The 16,218-nt window shown below is 50.9% G+C and overlaps 2 protein-coding genes across 2 annotated transcripts; both read left to right on the forward strand.

The window, feature by feature from the left end:
• Positions 1-106: 106 nt before the first annotated feature.
• ankrd6a (ankyrin repeat domain 6a) lies at positions 107-5,662 on the forward strand. The gene is made up of 15 exons (XM_076170561.1): positions 107-271; positions 1,334-1,432; positions 1,660-1,758; positions 1,863-1,961; positions 2,200-2,298; positions 2,522-2,599; positions 2,701-2,796; positions 2,893-3,006; positions 3,155-3,157; positions 3,230-3,289; positions 3,910-4,062; positions 4,154-4,267; positions 4,345-4,636; positions 4,765-5,120; positions 5,477-5,662. The coding sequence occupies exons 1-15, from the start codon at positions 107-109 to the stop codon at positions 5,660-5,662; spliced, it is 2,013 nt and encodes a 670-aa protein (XP_076026676.1).
• Positions 5,663-9,681: 4,019 nt separating this feature from the next.
• LOC143016300 (gap junction alpha-5 protein-like) lies at positions 9,682-11,461 on the forward strand. Its single transcript, XM_076170562.1, has 2 exons — positions 9,682-11,095; positions 11,373-11,461. Exons 1-2 carry the CDS (start codon positions 9,682-9,684, stop codon positions 11,459-11,461), a joined length of 1,503 nt encoding a protein of 500 aa, XP_076026677.1.
• Positions 11,462-16,218: the final 4,757 nt, after the last annotated feature.

The following is a 16,218-nucleotide window of genomic DNA, read 5'->3' on the forward strand; positions in this document are numbered from 1 at the left end:
ATTGTGGGAATGTAGCCAGGGAGGATTTCAGACACTCAAATAATGTGTGTGTGTGTGTGTGTGTGTGTGTGTGTGTGTGTGTGTGTGTGTGTGTGTATGAGCAGTGATGAGTGAGCAGGCACTGGTCCTTCGTCCTCCTCCTCCTCCATCATCATCATCATGTCAGGCTCCAGGCCTCCAAACTGCTCTGCACCGCGCCGCCATGGTTGGAAACAATGATGTCATCGCTGCTCTGATACAGGGAGGATGTGCGGTCGACCTGCAGGACAGAGTGAGGACAAGAAGAGACACACAGAGACATAAAGAGACACGTAGAGACATACAGAGACAAACAGAGACAAGAAGAGACACACAGAGACAAGAAGAGACACGCAGAGACATACAGAGACACACAGAGACAAGAAGAGACACGCAGAGACATAAAGAGACATAAAGAGACACGTAGAGACATACAGAGACACACAGAGACAAGAAGAGACACACAGAGACAAGAAGAGACACGCAGAGACATAAAGAGACACGTAGAGACATACAGAGACACACAGAGACAAGAAGAGACACGCAGAGACATAAAGAGACATAAAGAGACACGTAGAGACATACAGAGACACACAGAGACAAGAAGAGACACACAGAGAAAAGAAGAGACACGCAGAGACATAAAGAGACACGTAGAGACATACAGAGACACACAGAGACAAGAAGAGACACACAGAGACAAGAAGAGACACGCAGAGACACACAAAGACACACAGAGACACACAGAGACACGCAGAGACATACAGAGACACGCAGAGACACGCAGAGACACACAGAGACATACAGAGACACGCAGAGACACACAGAGACACACAGAGACACACAGAGACACACAGAGACACACACTGACACAGAGACACACAGAGACACACAGAGACACACACTGACACACAGAGACACACAAAGACACACAGAGACACACAGAGACATGTAGAGATATGTAGAGACACACAGAGACGCACAAAGACACACAGAGACACACAGAGACACACAGAGACACACAGATACACACAAAGACACACAGATACACACAAAGACACACACTGACACACACTGACACACACTGACACACAGAGACACACAGAGACACACAGAGACACACAGAGACACACAGAGACACACACTGACACACAGAGACACACAGAGACACACCACAGTCCAAACTCCTTCCCTCTTTAGATGCTGTGGTGTTCAGCAGAATCACTCCTCACTGTGTGTGTGTGTGTGTGTGTGTGTGTGTGTGTGTGTGTGTGTGTGTGTGTGTGTGTGTGTGTGTGTGTGTGTGTGTCTGCAGGGCGGTAACACTGCGCTGCATGAGGCCTGCTGGCACGGCTTCTCTCAGTGCGTCAAGCTGCTGGTCAAAGCCGGAGCGGAGCTGAACATCAGGAACAAGGTGAGACACACACACACACACACTCACACACACTCTCACACACACTCTCACACACACCCACACACACACAGGTCAACATGGAGCAGCTCTCCTCCATCTTGATCTGAACTCACGACGCCTCCTCATTCATCTCAATCAAAGCTTCATGATGTAGGAATGTTTGAGCTCATGTGTGTGATTCATGTAACACACACGTGTGACACGTGTCACATGTGTGTGTGCTTCAGGCAGGGAACACGGCTCTTCACCTGGCGTGTCAGAACGCACACGCTCAGACCGCTCGCCTCCTGCTGCTGGGAGGAGCCACGCCAGACGCCAAGAACAAGGTGAGTCCTGCAGCATCCCACAATGCACTGGGGGGAGCGGGGGGGGAGGGGGGGAGGGGCTCATGGGGGCACGGGGGCTCATGATGTCGCCTCTCTGCTTTCAGACGGGAGACACCTGCCTGCACATGGCCGCTCGATACAACAACCTGACTCTGACCAAGATCCTCCTGAGCTCACTTTGCTCTGTGACAGAGAGGAACCAGGTACACACACACACACACACACACACACACACACACACACACGGATCCATTACGGTCCATTCAAAGACCTACAGACCTGAAGAGAAGCACAAACATGACGCTCAGTAATCTCCATGGAACGTGTGTGTGTGTGTGTGTGTGTGTGTGTGTGTGTGTGTGTGTGTGTGTGTGTGTGTGTGTGTGTGTGTGTGTGTGCGCGTGCGCGTGTGCATGTGTGTGTGTGTGTGTGTCTTTGCAGGCCGGGGACACGTCTCTGCACGTGGCTGCTGGACTAAACCACAGGAAGATGGTCCAGCTCTTACTGGAGGCTGGGACTGATGGGAACGCCAGGAACAATGTGAGACACGGACACAAACACAGAACTACCACAGGTCCAGGTCCATGTTAACCCTTTCTGCCTCCGGGGGGCGCTGGCACCTCTCTGTGGGCAGTCTGGTCTTTGTTTCATGTCAACCTGGAATTCCCCTTCATCATCCAGCTGTTATCTTGTTCAGCTTACAGCGATCATTGATATTTGAGGTCCCATGTTTGTCCCTCAGCAGCTTCCTTTGTCCCTCCAGGCCGGACAGACAGCTCTGGACAAAGCCAGGGACCACAACCACAAAGACGTGGCCCTGCTCCTGGCCCGAGCTCCTCAGGTTGGTAAACACATTTCACTTAGTGGTGTAAAGTAACAGAACAAAGTGTGTGTGTGAGGCTTCAGTGTGTCTGCAGGCGTTCAGATGTTTCTCCTCTTCAGGTTCATCGCTTCACTCGAGGAAGAACAATCAGGAAACAGAGGGAGCGACTGAAAGCCGAGCGCAGGACTCAGTCTGTTACCAGAGTGGAGATCAAGGTGAGGAGTCCCAGCAGCCAAACCCTCAGAGCTCAGAGAGAGAGAGAGAGAGAGAGTTTGTGTTTGAGCTCCAGGTTCTTCATGCTCTTCTTGCAGGACAGCAGCTCTGCAGTGGAGGAAACACAGAGCCAGAAGAACCAACGAGCCGTGAACACTAGGACCGCCAGGATGGAGGGCCACGAGCAGCCACAGGGCCTCACACGCTATAAGGCCTCAGCCGCCCACAGCCGCCACAGGAGGGAGGGGGGCAGAGACCTGGACCTGGACCTGGACCTGCAGGCAGGCAGCACTAACACTCACTGGTCCGTGTGTCACGGTGGCTTGTAGTCCGACTGTCCTGTGCTCTGTGTGTCTCCAGGCTGTGAGCGCCCTGTGGACGGGCGAGCGTGGACACGTGAAGAAGAAGCTGCTGTGGTGTGACACTCCTGCTCAGAGAGGAGACACGTACCAGCTGTACACACTGTACCGGGACAAGGACGGCAACGTCAGACAGGTCACAGGGTCAACTCACTCCTCTGGGCTTTGTGCTCTGACTCTGACTGTAACTGTAACTCTGATTCTGACCCTGACTCTGACTCTGACCCTGATTCTGATTCTGATTCTGATTCTGACTCTGACTCTGACTCTGACCCTGATTCTGACTCTGATTCTGATTCTGACTCTGACGCTGACTCTGACTCTGACCCTGACTCTGACTCTGACTCTGATTCTGATTCTGACTCTGACTCTGACTCTGACTCTGACTCTGACCCTGACTCTGATTCTGATTCTGATTCTGATTCTGACCCTGACCCTGACCCTGACCCTGACTCTGACTCTGACTCTGACCCTGACTCTGACTCTGATTCTGATTCTGACTCTGACTCTGACTCTGACTCTGACTCTGACCCTGATTCTGATTCTGATTCTGATTCTGATTCTGACCCTGACCCTGACTCTGACTCTGACTCTGACTCTGACCTTGATTCTGACTCTGACTCTGACTCTGACCCTGACCCTGACTCTGACTCTGACCCTGACCCTGACCCTGACCCTGACTCTGACCCTGACCCTGACCCTGACTCTGACTCTGACTCTGACCCTGACTCTGACTGTGTCTGTGTCTGTGTTCAGGCGCCGGCTGACGGTTGCCGCTGTAAGCCTCTGATGGTGAAGCTGAAGGGCGAGCTGAAAGCCACGCAGGAGGAGATGAAGCTGCACATCCTGAAGGTTCAGGCGGAGGTCAGCAGCCGGCTGGGCAAGATGGAGCGCAGGAACAGAGACCAGGTCGGCTTCTGGAGGTCCAACCTGTGGTTCGGTACAGCGGAGAGGTTTAAGGGGCGTGGCCTCTAATCCATGTGGTTTGATGTTTGGGCAGATCAAAGTGTTGGACCTGCTGAGCCAGGAGAGAGCGGCCACAGAGAAGAGGGACATGGTTTACCTGATAGAGCAGAGAGCTGCTGAGAGGCGAGAGGACGTCCACATGACCCAGGTGAGACACCAGGACACACACACGCTGTCCCTCTGAGGACGACCTGGACGGATAAACTTCCACGTCTGTGATCTCAGGCGGTGAGTCGGGAGCTGAAGCGGTGGTGCGTGTCCCAGCTGAGGGACGTGGACACGGCGTCCTCACCGCAGTACTCCAAGCTGCTGCCCTCTGCGTCTGTGGACCAGTCTGAGGGAGACGGAGAGGCGGAGACTCTGCCTCTGCTGTCCGTGCTGTCCACAGAGAGCAGCGCCTCTCTGGCCACGTACGTCAACATCCTGCCCTCCTCCTCCAGCTACAGTCTGGGAGGACGAGACCACGAGTCCACGCTCAGCAGGACCTACTTTGAAATGAAGGTGGACAAGTCAGCAGGTGGGCGGAGCTTCTTCTCTCATGTTCAGGCCTAAACCAACACACACACACCCTCAGCCTGTTGCTCTCTGATGTGTTCTCGTGGTTTTCTCTCTTCACTCTTGGTCTCTCACCCATACCTCCTCCAGGTGAATATGAGAACACCGCCCTGTTTCCTCTCACTGCCCCCCGCCCCTCTGGACTGCTGGTGACCTCTGCTGACCCTTACTGGCAGCCTCCAGAGGTGCAGAGCAGCTCCACGGCAGCAGCGGTCCCACTGAGTGTGGACAGCTTCTCCAGCAGCGGCAGCAGCAGCGACCGGGAGCCCGGGCACGACAGGAAACTGGAACACGGGGGACGTTTCCCAGAGCGGGCGCCGCCTCTGCTCAGAGCCCGCGGCCCAGCAGGGATGCAAGCCGCCGGCACCAGAACCCTGGAGGTCTTCATCGACCGCCCTGCTGAGCCCACATTCAACCAGGAGAGGAACAACCTGCACGCCGCCGAGGTGAGACAGGGAGACAGGGAGACAGGGAGACAGGGAGACAGTGAGACAGGGAGACAATGAGACAGGGAGACAGGGAGACAGTGACACAGGGAGACAGAGAGACAGGGAGACAGGGAGACAGTGAGACAGAGAGACAGTGAGACAGAGAGACAGTGAGACAGGGAGACAGTGAGACAGAGAGACAGTGAGACAGTGAGACAGAGAGACAGTGAGACAGGGAGACAGGGAGACAGTGAGACAGTGAGACAGTGAGACAGAGAGACAGTGAGACAGGGAGACAGAGAGACAGTGAGACAGGGAGACAGTGAGACAGTGTACATGTAAGTAAAGTGTATGGATGTGTTTGTGTGTGTCAGGTGACTCAGCGTTTCTTTGAGACCGTCTCCACTCAGCTGGAGCGATGGTACGAGAGGAAGATCGTTCAGGTGGAGCAGCAGGCGGAGCTTAGAGCCGAGCAGGACAGGAAGTGGCTGCAGCAGCGAATCAGCACGCTGGAGGAGGAGCTTCAGCGCCTCAAACCCAATGAGAATGCCGACAGCTGATGATCGTAAACATCTCACAAGAACTTCCTGGACCTGCAGCCCCCATAAACCAGACCTCGTCCTTTAGTTTAGACACACTTATAGACGATGTGATACTTCCTGTATGTGATCTGTTTGTGTTTGATTAAATAACAGTGACTCAGAGCAAAACTACCTCTAATGTCAATGTTAGTGTCTCCGCATCGTCTCCAGTCTCAAGCTCTGCGCTGCCGTACAGCTGAGGTGATCTGCTTGTGTGTGGACTGACCGGCCCAAGCTCAACACATTCACACACAAACAGAAACATTTCCCCCATAAAGAGACAAATATATGTGTAAATGTAAATGTAAATATAAAGTACATTAAGCACTTCATATGTAATTGTGCCATAGTTTGTCAATATGACTCTACCTCTAGAAAGAAACAAGCTGTCACTCAGCTTTACTCCCCAACTGTCTGAAGGTGAAGCTTGTGTCCTTACAGCCCGTCGTTCCTCATGTCTCCACTGCAGGGCGCTGTAGCAGCCTCACACTCCTATGGTGTCATATGGTAACACAGCTATCAGCCTGATGGAAGTACCAGGTTCCATTCCTGGTGGGAGTCGCTGGTTTGTACTACAGCATCCTGCGACCTCTGACCTCTCAGGCTGCAGAGTCTCTATACAACAGAGATTCATGAAGAGATTCAACTGAGACGAGTAAAAGTCCCAACAATGAATGTGTCCTGGAATCTGAGTGAGGAAGGCTGGAAAATCTTAAAAATCTGAGGTGTTTTAAACTTGCAATGTCTGGAAAAATCATGAAACATTTGAAAAGGCTCAAAGAAAGTCTGAATGTGCAAATTAATGTCTTATATAAAAGTTTTCACACTTTGCAAAGTCATCCCGTGGGCCGGGTTGGACCATCTGGCGGGCCGGTTTTGGCCCGCGGGCTGTATGTTTGACACCCCTGCCCTAAAAGCTCAACATGCTCCTGTATCACTGACTGTAATGTAAACAACAGAGAATCCAAACAGGACTCACTGTAAGGAACCAGGATGGTAATCAGGTCACAGGGAGACGGAATCCAACAAACAAAGCCAGCAGGCAGACAGACAGAGCAGCTGATGAGGGTGATGAGCAGGTGAGCTGGAGGCGTGAAGGGTGACGCCTAGTGGACATGCAGAGAATGGCAGTACAGCTGACTTTGTCGTGGAGTTTTTTGTGGTGCTGTTGAGAATCGGTGTACGTCCAGTAGAGGGCAGCAATGTAAACGTCTTACACATCACAGAGAGGAGGTTCTGGGTTCAAATCCCTCTGAGGTCACCGCCAAGCACTTGTAGGCGACGTGGAACCTGAAAGTGTGTGTGTGTGTGTGTGTGTGCTTGTGTGTGTGTGTGTGTGTGTGTGTGTACAGCCACCCTGTGACTGGTTGCACTGCAGACTTAAGCCCCTCCCCCCTAAACAGGATGAGCTGTAGTGATGTGTGGTTGCTGATTAAACTGCAGTCTGTAAGTATTTGTTCAGTCCTTGTTTCCCTCAAGTAAACCTGAGTACTTAACCTCCTCTGAGCCCTCGCTGCCCCGCTGTCAGTCAGGCCGAGGCAGCCGCTGGTTGTGTAACATGGATCCTGCGGCTGCACCAGCTTCTGAAGGGAAAATCTGATCAATGTTCCATCGACTCTGTCAGCGATGGAAACCTGATGAAGGCCTGGAGGCACAGCTGCTCGCCTGACGCTCCACGCTTCTGTCAGACCGGCTCATGACTCAAAGCTCTGTTTACATTCTGATCATGATGCATCAGATGTGATGCTTGGTTGACATGGTTTAGGTGGTGCAGTACACAGATGTAGTGGAGGAGATAAGGAGGCACTGAGAGAACATCCTTCCCTTTACTCTCACCTTTAACCTCTAAATGGTCTTTTTACAACCGACTGGGATGTAAAACCTTTTACAAATCAGCTCATAATGTGAATGAATCGTTAGAATGATGTCCTTGTCAGCTGTGAGCACAGATTCGGTTTAAAGTGGGCCATGATCGCAATCAAACACAGGTATGTAAGGTCATGTGATCCTATTAAAAGACGTCATTCCTGTCCGTTTCACCTCCACACTCACACTAGAGGCTCCTCACATGTGAAGGCCTCTGTACTGAATGTTCAGGACGCTCGGGGTGCCTCTGTCAGGCTGATATCGACGGCAGCGGGTGGAGTCGGCTGCTGGCGTGGGAGACGGTGTGGGGGAGGGGCGACTGAACGATGGCCTGGCAACGCCATGGAACTCTGATGGGTCAGGAGAGAGATCAATGATCACATCCTGTGAGCCCAGCGAGGAACACGGGACAGCATCCACAACAACACACACAGGAGGGGGACAAGGGGATCAGGACCGGTGTTTAGGACCACAAGAGGACCACAACGTCCAAACATGTCCATGGGGTAACCACGGAGACGGTGAATTTACAGGAGAGCCAATGGAACCATGGTGAAGAGCATCATCAGGCAGCGGGGGAGCTCACACTGCTGACATGTAAGTGCCTCTGTGGGGGGTCCGTGTTCAGGACCAAAGTGTCACTCTGTGTGTGTGTGTGTGTGTGTGTGTGTGTATACAAGCCTTTTGTTACTGTCGTCCTTCTAATGAGACCAAAGCTTCAACATGTCTGTATGAACGTTACGTCTGTGTCCATTGGTTTGATACAAATACTTAAATACACACATATAAAGTATGTAAACATGTAAATGTACCATACAGACAGTATGTGACCTAGATGGCATGTATGGATATTGTCTTCATGCATGTTTGTGTGTTTCAGCACAGCTGTGTATGTGTGTCATGTAGTTATTGATACAAGAGAGGGAGAGAGAGAGAGAGGCACAGAGGGAGAGAGAGAGGCACAGAGGGAGAGAGAGAGGCACAGAGGGAGAGAGAGAGGGAGAGAGACGGGGGGAGAAGGGGAGAGAGACAGGGGAGAGGGGGAGAGAGGGAGAGAAAGAGAGAGAGAGAGAGGGAGAGAGAGAGAGAGGCACAGAGGGAGAGAGAGAGGGACGGAGAGAGAAGGGGAGTTAGACGGGGGGAGAAGGGGAGAGAGACAGGGGAGAGGGGGAGAGAGGGAGAGAAAGAGAGAGAGAGAGAGAGGGAGAGAGGGAGAGAGAGAGAGAGGCACAGAGGGAGAGAGAGAGGCACAGAGGGAGAGAGAGAGGGAGAGAGACGGGGGGAGAAGGGGAGAGAGACAGGGGAGAGGGGGAGAGAGGGAGAGAAAGAGAGAGGGAGAGAGAGAGAGAGGCACAGAGGGAGAGAGAGAGGGACGGAGAGAGAAGGGGAGTTAGACGGGGGGAGAAGGGGAGAGAGACAGGGGAGAGGGGGAGAGAGGGAGAGAAAGAGAGAGAGAGAGAGAGGGAGAGAGAGAGAGAGGCACAGAGGGAGAGAGAGAGGGACGGAGAGAGTAGGGGAGTTAGACGGGGGAGAAGGGGAGAGAGACAGGGGAGAGGGGGAGAGAGGGAGAGAAAGTGAGAGAGAGAGAGAGAGGGAGAGAGAGAGAGAGGCACAGAGGGAGAGAGAGAGGGACGGAGAGAGAAGGGGAGAGAGACGGGGGGAGAAGGGGAGAGAGGGAGAGAGAGAGAGAGAGAGAGAGAGAGAGAGAGAGAGGGAGAGAGAGAGAGAGAGAGAGAGAGAGAGAGAGAGAGAGAGAGAGAGAGAGAGAGAGAGAGAGAGGCACAGAGGGAGAGGGAGAGAGAGAGGGACGGAGAGAGAGAGGGAGAGAGACAGGGGGAGAAGGGGAGAGAGACGGGGAGAGGGGGAGAGAGGGAGAGAGAGAGAGAGAGAGAGAGGCACAGAGGGAGAGAGAGAGGGAGAGGGGGAGAGAGGGAGAGAGACAGAGGGGAGAGAGACAGAAAGAGAGAGGGGGAGAGAGAGAGAGAGTTGACCACATCCTGCTATGTTTGTCTCAGGTTCTTCAGGCCAGACATTTATGTCCTGTGGGTCAGAGGTCGTAGGTTGATCCAGGTGTGCACACTGTGTCTCCACAGCTTACAGACATGAGGCAGTGACGTGGCGAGCGGCTGACCATGGGTGACTGGAACCTGCTGGGCAGCATCCTAGAAGAGGTCCACATTCACTCTACCATTGTTGGCAAGATCTGGCTCACCATCCTCTTCATCTTCCGCATGCTGGTCCTGGGCGCGGCCGCTGAGGACGTATGGGACGACGAGCAGTCCGAGTTCGTCTGCAACACCGACCAGCCGGGTTGCAAGGCGGTCTGCTACGACCGCGCCTTCCCCATCTCTCTCATTCGCTTCTGGGTTCTGCAGGTCATCTTTGTTTCCGCGCCTTCGTTGGTCTACATGGGCCACACCCTCTACTGCATCCGAGTGATGAAGAAGGAGCGCCACCGCAGACGAGCCCAGCTGAAAGAGGAGCTGGACGAAGCTGAGGTGGCTGTGGAAGAGCACAGGCGCCTGGAGAGGGAGCTCAGGAGGCTGGACGAGCAGAGGAGGGTTAAGAAGGTTCCCCTTCGTGGCTCTCTGCTGAGAACCTATATCATCCATATCCTAACGCGCTCAGTGGTGGAGGTCTTCTTCATCCTGGGCCAGTACATACTCTATGGTGTCCGCCTGCAGCCATTGTATAAATGTGAGAGGATGCCTTGCCCCAACAGTGTGGACTGTTACGTCTCCAGGCCCACAGAGAAGACCATCTTCATGGTCTTCATGATTGTCATTGCTGGGTTGTCCCTTTTTCTCAACATTCTGGAAATATCCCACCTGGGAATCAGGAAAATCAAACAGACGCTGTATGGAGAAGATTACACAGATGATGACAGTTCTGTTTCCAGGCACAAGAGGAAGGCGTCCGCACCAAACATCTGCCTCATGAGCAATTTATCGCCTCACAACGGACATTTCAGAGTGACTCCAGAGGCGTTCCCACCTCATTATAATGTCAACCAGGACACGCCAAGATACCACAGCTTGGCTTATGTGGGGCACAGTCAGATGAACTACATGTGCCCCCAACAGAGGAGCTCACCCAGGTCTGGCCAGAACTGTGGAAACCAAGCTCCTCAAACCCATGATGCTCCAGAGGTTCACACAGTCACTGTGGACCACCACCATCCAGCCTGGGGTTCCACTATGTCCAGCGTGAATGGAACCACACTGAGCCAGGCTCACCATGAAGACGGCCCAGAGGGAGAACAACCTCACACCGGCCACACGGGAGCTCTGGTGTCCAGCAGCTCCCTGAGGCCCAGTGTTATCAGAGACCTGGAGGAGGTAGAACGAAGAGACTCATTGGCGAGTAGCGTTCTATTCTCTAACCCCAGGAAGACCAGCATCATGGCCAGACCTCCGTCTGAAACCATGTCCACCATCAGCGGCTCCACAGGTCCGTCCCTGCACACCTCTGAGGAGTCTGACGAGCTGGGGTCCCTGCAGGGAGACCTGGTGCCCCCTGCTGGAGGCCGGAGAATGTCCATGGCAAGTAAAACTATCTTATCCAGAGCATGAACTCAAAGTTTATGATGTGATTTGTCGTATTAATGTATTTAACCTCCACCAAAGATGGGTGTGTGTTTGTGTGTGTGCGCTTATGTGGCTCAACCTCAAAGGGTTATTGACGGGGTTTGTAAGGCAGGAGACATAGACAACCATTCAGCCTGTCTGTCCTGTATTGACACCAGGTCACCACTAGATGGTAGCAGAGGCTGAGGACAGTACAGGAGCCAGTGAAGTTAAAGTTGTTTTCTTGTCTCGAGCAGAGTGTGTTCCTGGATATCTCCTCTATCATGAAGAAATGAAGAGCAGGACATCAGATCCAGTTGATCCATCATGGACACGTGGAGCCTAAAGCGTGTTTGGTTCTAAGCACCTTACCATGACTGAGATGTGGATTGTATCGTTTGTACAATGTGTTTGCTGAATGTCAGAAGCATGGCAGAGAAGAATCCTCAAAGGATCTGTGTGCTGCTGTGATGTTGATGTGGACTCACATGTTCCTAACATGCCATCAGGCAGCACGGCTATGGGAGCGCTGGAGGTGGACACACACACACACACATCCTGTCACACTGTGGCATGTCAGGAACAGGTGTCATAACATGAAGATAATGTTTCTAAGTCAAAGACTTGTGTAGTATCTGTAGTGTGTATTTGTACTTCTTTCTATAAAGTCACAGGACGTTATATTCACTTTGTATTTTATCCACATTAAAAACTTCTTTACAAAACAGCAAACATTTTCTATTCAATCTGTGTCACCACGACAACAGCATCAAGACCTGAATCAGGCTCAGCTCACAGAGGCTAACAGAGGAGGTGCAGGTCCATAGAGCTCAGAGGAGTCAGGATGGAAGAGGCTGAGACCAAACTCATCAGACACAAAGTGATGGAGGAAGGAGGCGAACGATGAAGATCTGAGAGGAGATGATGTCATGACGTACTCATGCTACATACACGCCTGAAGCAGAACCTGACAGAAGACGCAAACTCAGATTCAGACTCAGTTTCACACTCGGACTCTGATTCAGACTCAGTTTCACACTCGGACTCAGATTCAGACTCAGTTTCACACTCGGACTCAGATTCAGACTCAGTTTCACACTCGGACTCAGATTCAGACTCAGTTTCACACTCAGAATCAGATTCAGACTCAGTTTCACACTCGGACTCAGTTTCACACTCAGACCCAGTTTCCCACTCAGACTCAGCCCTGCTGTCCCCTCCTCTCCAGGTCAGTCAGGCAGTAAAACCCACAAAGTTCTTCTAGAATTCTCATGCTTCTTATTTTATTTGCCAACAAAAACTTTGCCTTTGACAAAATGCTGTTTTTTCCTTCAAAACTTTTGCATATCAAACGAACCAAACGTGACATGTCGCACGATATTTACAAAAAATAAAGAACAAGTCATTTGAACATTCACAGATTAAAAAAGGTCAAATCATAAATGCAGACTCTGCATATAACAGTCATGTTGTAAAACAAGGACACGTAAAAAATGGCTCACCAAAATCTACAAATACAATGATATAACCACTGTAAAAAGTTAGAAAGGTCACATAAAGTGTGTACACGTCTATGATACAGTCTGTACCCTAAGAGAGGTATGCTGAATGGTCCAGGTAGATAAGTGTGAAGAGTGGAGGTTTGGCTTACAGCAGGAGTGGCCCCGCCCCCGTCACTCGCACTGTAAACACGCCGGGCTGAACCCTTACATACCGCCCCTGCAGGCTGAGCCTGGTACTGCAGCGTCTGGGCTCACTGATGTTTGCTGATTTGGAATCTCATCAAAAATCATTTCACTGACTTCACTTTTAAAACATTTGATCGGCACTCGTTTATGGAGAGAAAACTCTGCGTGTCGTCCCTTTACATCTTATCTTATCTTATCTTATCTTACATCTAGTCTGGGTTTTTCTTCTGTCAAACTTTTTGTTGAGCAGAAAAGTGTAACTACAAAGTGACACACTGTAACAAACTCTTGTCTGTTTGCAAAAATATAAAATTTGGAAACGTTTTTGGACATTTTGGATCATCAAACATCAGAATGCAAGACTCCGAGCTCGTACAAGTAGAAAGACGCCAAACGCCATCTGGCCCCCACAAGTCCTTTGAACCCATGCATGCACGCATGCTCCGCCCCCAGACGTGACCTCGTTTGAACCAACGGCACCGCCAACAGAAGAGGCGTTTAGATGATGTTTGCTGTCCTTCTACTTGTACGTCTGTATAGAATCTTGTTCTTACGGCTCTCAAACATCAAACGGTATGTAAGGGTTAAAGTGTTTCCTTAAGTTCACCATCATGTAAATACTTAACAAAGGCATTCAATTATAAAACGTTTACATCCATAATGGAAAAAGTCTCCCTGATATCCATTATGTGAGCGGTGATACACAATGAGTGTGTGTGTGTGTGTGTGTGTCTGTCTGTGACGCCTCAGAGTGTATCAGCGCTCGTGTACCGCGGCCTACGAGACAAGCTGATCCACCGCCATCACATGACTCCAACCAGCCAATGAGGGAGCAGCGATGTCTGAGGCCGCGGCACCGTCGAGATTTAACCACACAGAAAGTCGTGAGCCTAAAGTAAAGCTGCGTTGCAGAGATGTTGTCAGGGTTTGTCCTCTAGGTGACGCTCTTTAACACTTTTGAAACACATTTCTGCAGTGATGTCTGACAGAAACACACGGTGACGCTGCTGCAGTGTGTGAGGGCGTTTCCACACCTGAGGGTCGCCTTCAGGCTCCGCCCCCTGAGGCCTCAAGCTCATTGGTCTGAAGGTTTGGAGGCCAGAGCAAGAAAATCTAAAGAGGAAGGAGTTTACTATGATGGAGGGCAAAGTTTCCTTTCATAGGTGAGCTGTGGGTCAAACATGAATGACTGAGCTGAGAGCCACAAAGTCTGAAGAATACTGAAAGTTTATAATTATAAGAGTCATAGTTAAGCCTGAAATGAGCTTTAAACTGCCACTTTACTGAAGGAACAAATAGATCTATGTGTCACCTTGAGCCCACAGCCCACCTACAAAAAGAACTTTTACTGATAGGAAATTTGAACAACGGTCCAAATATCAAACAAACTGTGAGCAGAAGCTGAATTTGACGTGTGAGGAGAACCACAGGTAGCTTCACACGATGAAGACGAGCTGCCTTCATACATGCAAACATCCTACATGTCTGAACACACAACCCTGTCCGGGTCTGGATCCATCAACAGATCCTGCAGTCGGGTCAGAACTACTGTGGGTGGAGTGTGTTTGTGCCCTCCTCCTCCTCCTCCTCCTCCTCCTCCTGACCGTCATACTGGTCTGGACTGGTTTGTTTTGTTGCTCAGGCCTGCCAGAGACCAATGGGGTCAGACTGAACCGGGCCGACCCGTGGGTGTGAGAAGGCCTGTAATGCTGCTGTGGTGAGTCCTGGTCCCTGGGGAGCGTTTGGCCTCTGTAACCTCTAAGGCAAGAAAGAGTAGCTGCACTTGTCGGATGCTTTTTTGTCACAAATTCACCTTGAAAAAAAAATAAATAAAAAGAGCTTATCAGCTTTGCAGTTTAACTTAAAGTTCAGGTCTGAATCGTCTTTACAAAACAAAGAAACACACAAACATACTGACCCTCCCTAAGTTCAAAAGATCACAACTTAAGCTTTAAAAAAAGATCTAAACTTTCATCACATTGTCAATAAGATCAAAAAATACAACCAGTAACAAATGGGTTCTAAGAAAGGGGAGTGGCCTACATTTACATCTACGCACTCTAAACCCCGCCCCCGCCCGCAACAAGAGACCAAATAAATAACTTAACATTTTCACATTTATGAATCAAAGTCTAGAAGAATCCATGTTTTACATTCTGGACATTTCTCAGCGTGGCTGTGGGAGAATCTCCCGTCTGCTCGCCGTCTCTCAGACCGTCACTAACCCAATTTGGAGAGATGAACTATTGTGTCATTATCTGAAAGCGGCTTCACCCACAGCCGCCAAACCCTGAACCGCGGCCCCCCCGACCCCCCCGCCCCCCCTTCTGCGCTGTACAGCAGCGTGAGGGGAAACGAGGCAGACGGCGGCCCCGCCACGTGCGGCGCTGGCCATCGACCTGCTGCTGCTGCACATGAATTTGGCGCGGCCCTAAATCAATAACGTGCTGCTGTTTGTTTGGAGCTCGGCATGCTGAGCTCGTCTGGAAGTACAAAGTCACAATGGGTCTGGGCCTGTTCACTCATTTACATGGGATGTGCAGAACTGAACCTTTGGGTGTCTCACACCCACATACCAAATACTTTGAGCGGTCCATTTGGTATATGTACAACACAGGAAACACTCAAGTCCGCCATAGAAAAGACAAATAAATAACCCAGTGAAAGGAAAGCGCTGATGAGTTCTAGAAGCTGGAGTCTTTCAGAGGTTGCTTCAGTGTTTCTGCATGTTGGCCTCTTTGACCTCAAACCAAATGAATGACACACACACACACACACACACACACACACACACACGCTGCTGACCTGGGCCTGGATGTCTACACACAGATTTCCCTCCCGTTTAGCTGGGACCTGTTTTTGAAGCAGATCCTGATGCTGGAGTTCCTGTTCCCTTTTAAAGGAGACACACACTCTTCTTCTTCTTCTTCTTCATGTCTACATCATGTAACCTCTGATGGACCGCAGGTTTAGCCCGGGTCCAGATGTTGTGACAGGTTTATGACCTCACTGGACTCTGAATCTAATCGCCCTTAGCTACCAACAGAATCAGACTGAGCAGAATCAGACTCAGCAGAATCAGACTCAGCAGAATCCTCCGGTTGTTAAAGTGATACGTCGGAGATTTCACAAAGGCTCATGACTCAAAATGTCTTTGTCTGTTTGTTCCTCTGTAAGTTGTGTCATTGTGTAGATGTTTGCCATGACATCATCACACAGCTCAGTGAGTGAATCCAGGAGAGACGTGAGGGCAGAACTTCTCTGAAGAAACATCCACATGGATCCATCAGGGTCCATTAGAGACCTACAGAGCTGAGGAGGAGGAGAGGAACATCTACACACTGACGGAGCTCCTGACATGTTGTAAACTGTGTGTGAGTGTCAGAGTGAGTCTGAGCGACCTTCAGTGGTTTGA

Source organism: Genypterus blacodes, unplaced genomic scaffold (assembly GCF_046128005.1).
Source record: "Genypterus blacodes isolate CSIRO-AG114 ecotype Tasmania unplaced genomic scaffold, CSIRO-AGI_Gbla_v1 ptg000224l_1, whole genome shotgun sequence".
Classification (NCBI taxonomy): Eukaryota; Metazoa; Chordata; class Actinopteri; order Ophidiiformes; family Ophidiidae; genus Genypterus; species Genypterus blacodes.

Bases quoted from the DNA above. Each gene is read 5' to 3' on its own strand.
- LOC143016300 (XM_076170562.1), top strand. From the start codon at position 9,682: ATGGGTGACTGGAACCTGCTGGGCAGCATCCTAGAAGAGGTCCACATT. The intron at 11,096-11,372 runs GTAAAACTATCT...TGTCTCGAGCAG, and splicing joins CCGGAGAATGTCCATGGCAA to AGTGTGTTCCTGGATATCTC.
- ankrd6a (XM_076170561.1), top strand. From the start codon at position 107: ATGAGTGAGCAGGCACTGGTCCTTCGTCCTCCTCCTCCTCCATCATCA. The intron at 1,759-1,862 runs GTGAGTCCTGCA...CTCTGCTTTCAG, and splicing joins CGCCAGACGCCAAGAACAAG to ACGGGAGACACCTGCCTGCA. The intron at 4,063-4,153 runs GTCGGCTTCTGG...ATGTTTGGGCAG, and splicing joins AGCGCAGGAACAGAGACCAG to ATCAAAGTGTTGGACCTGCT.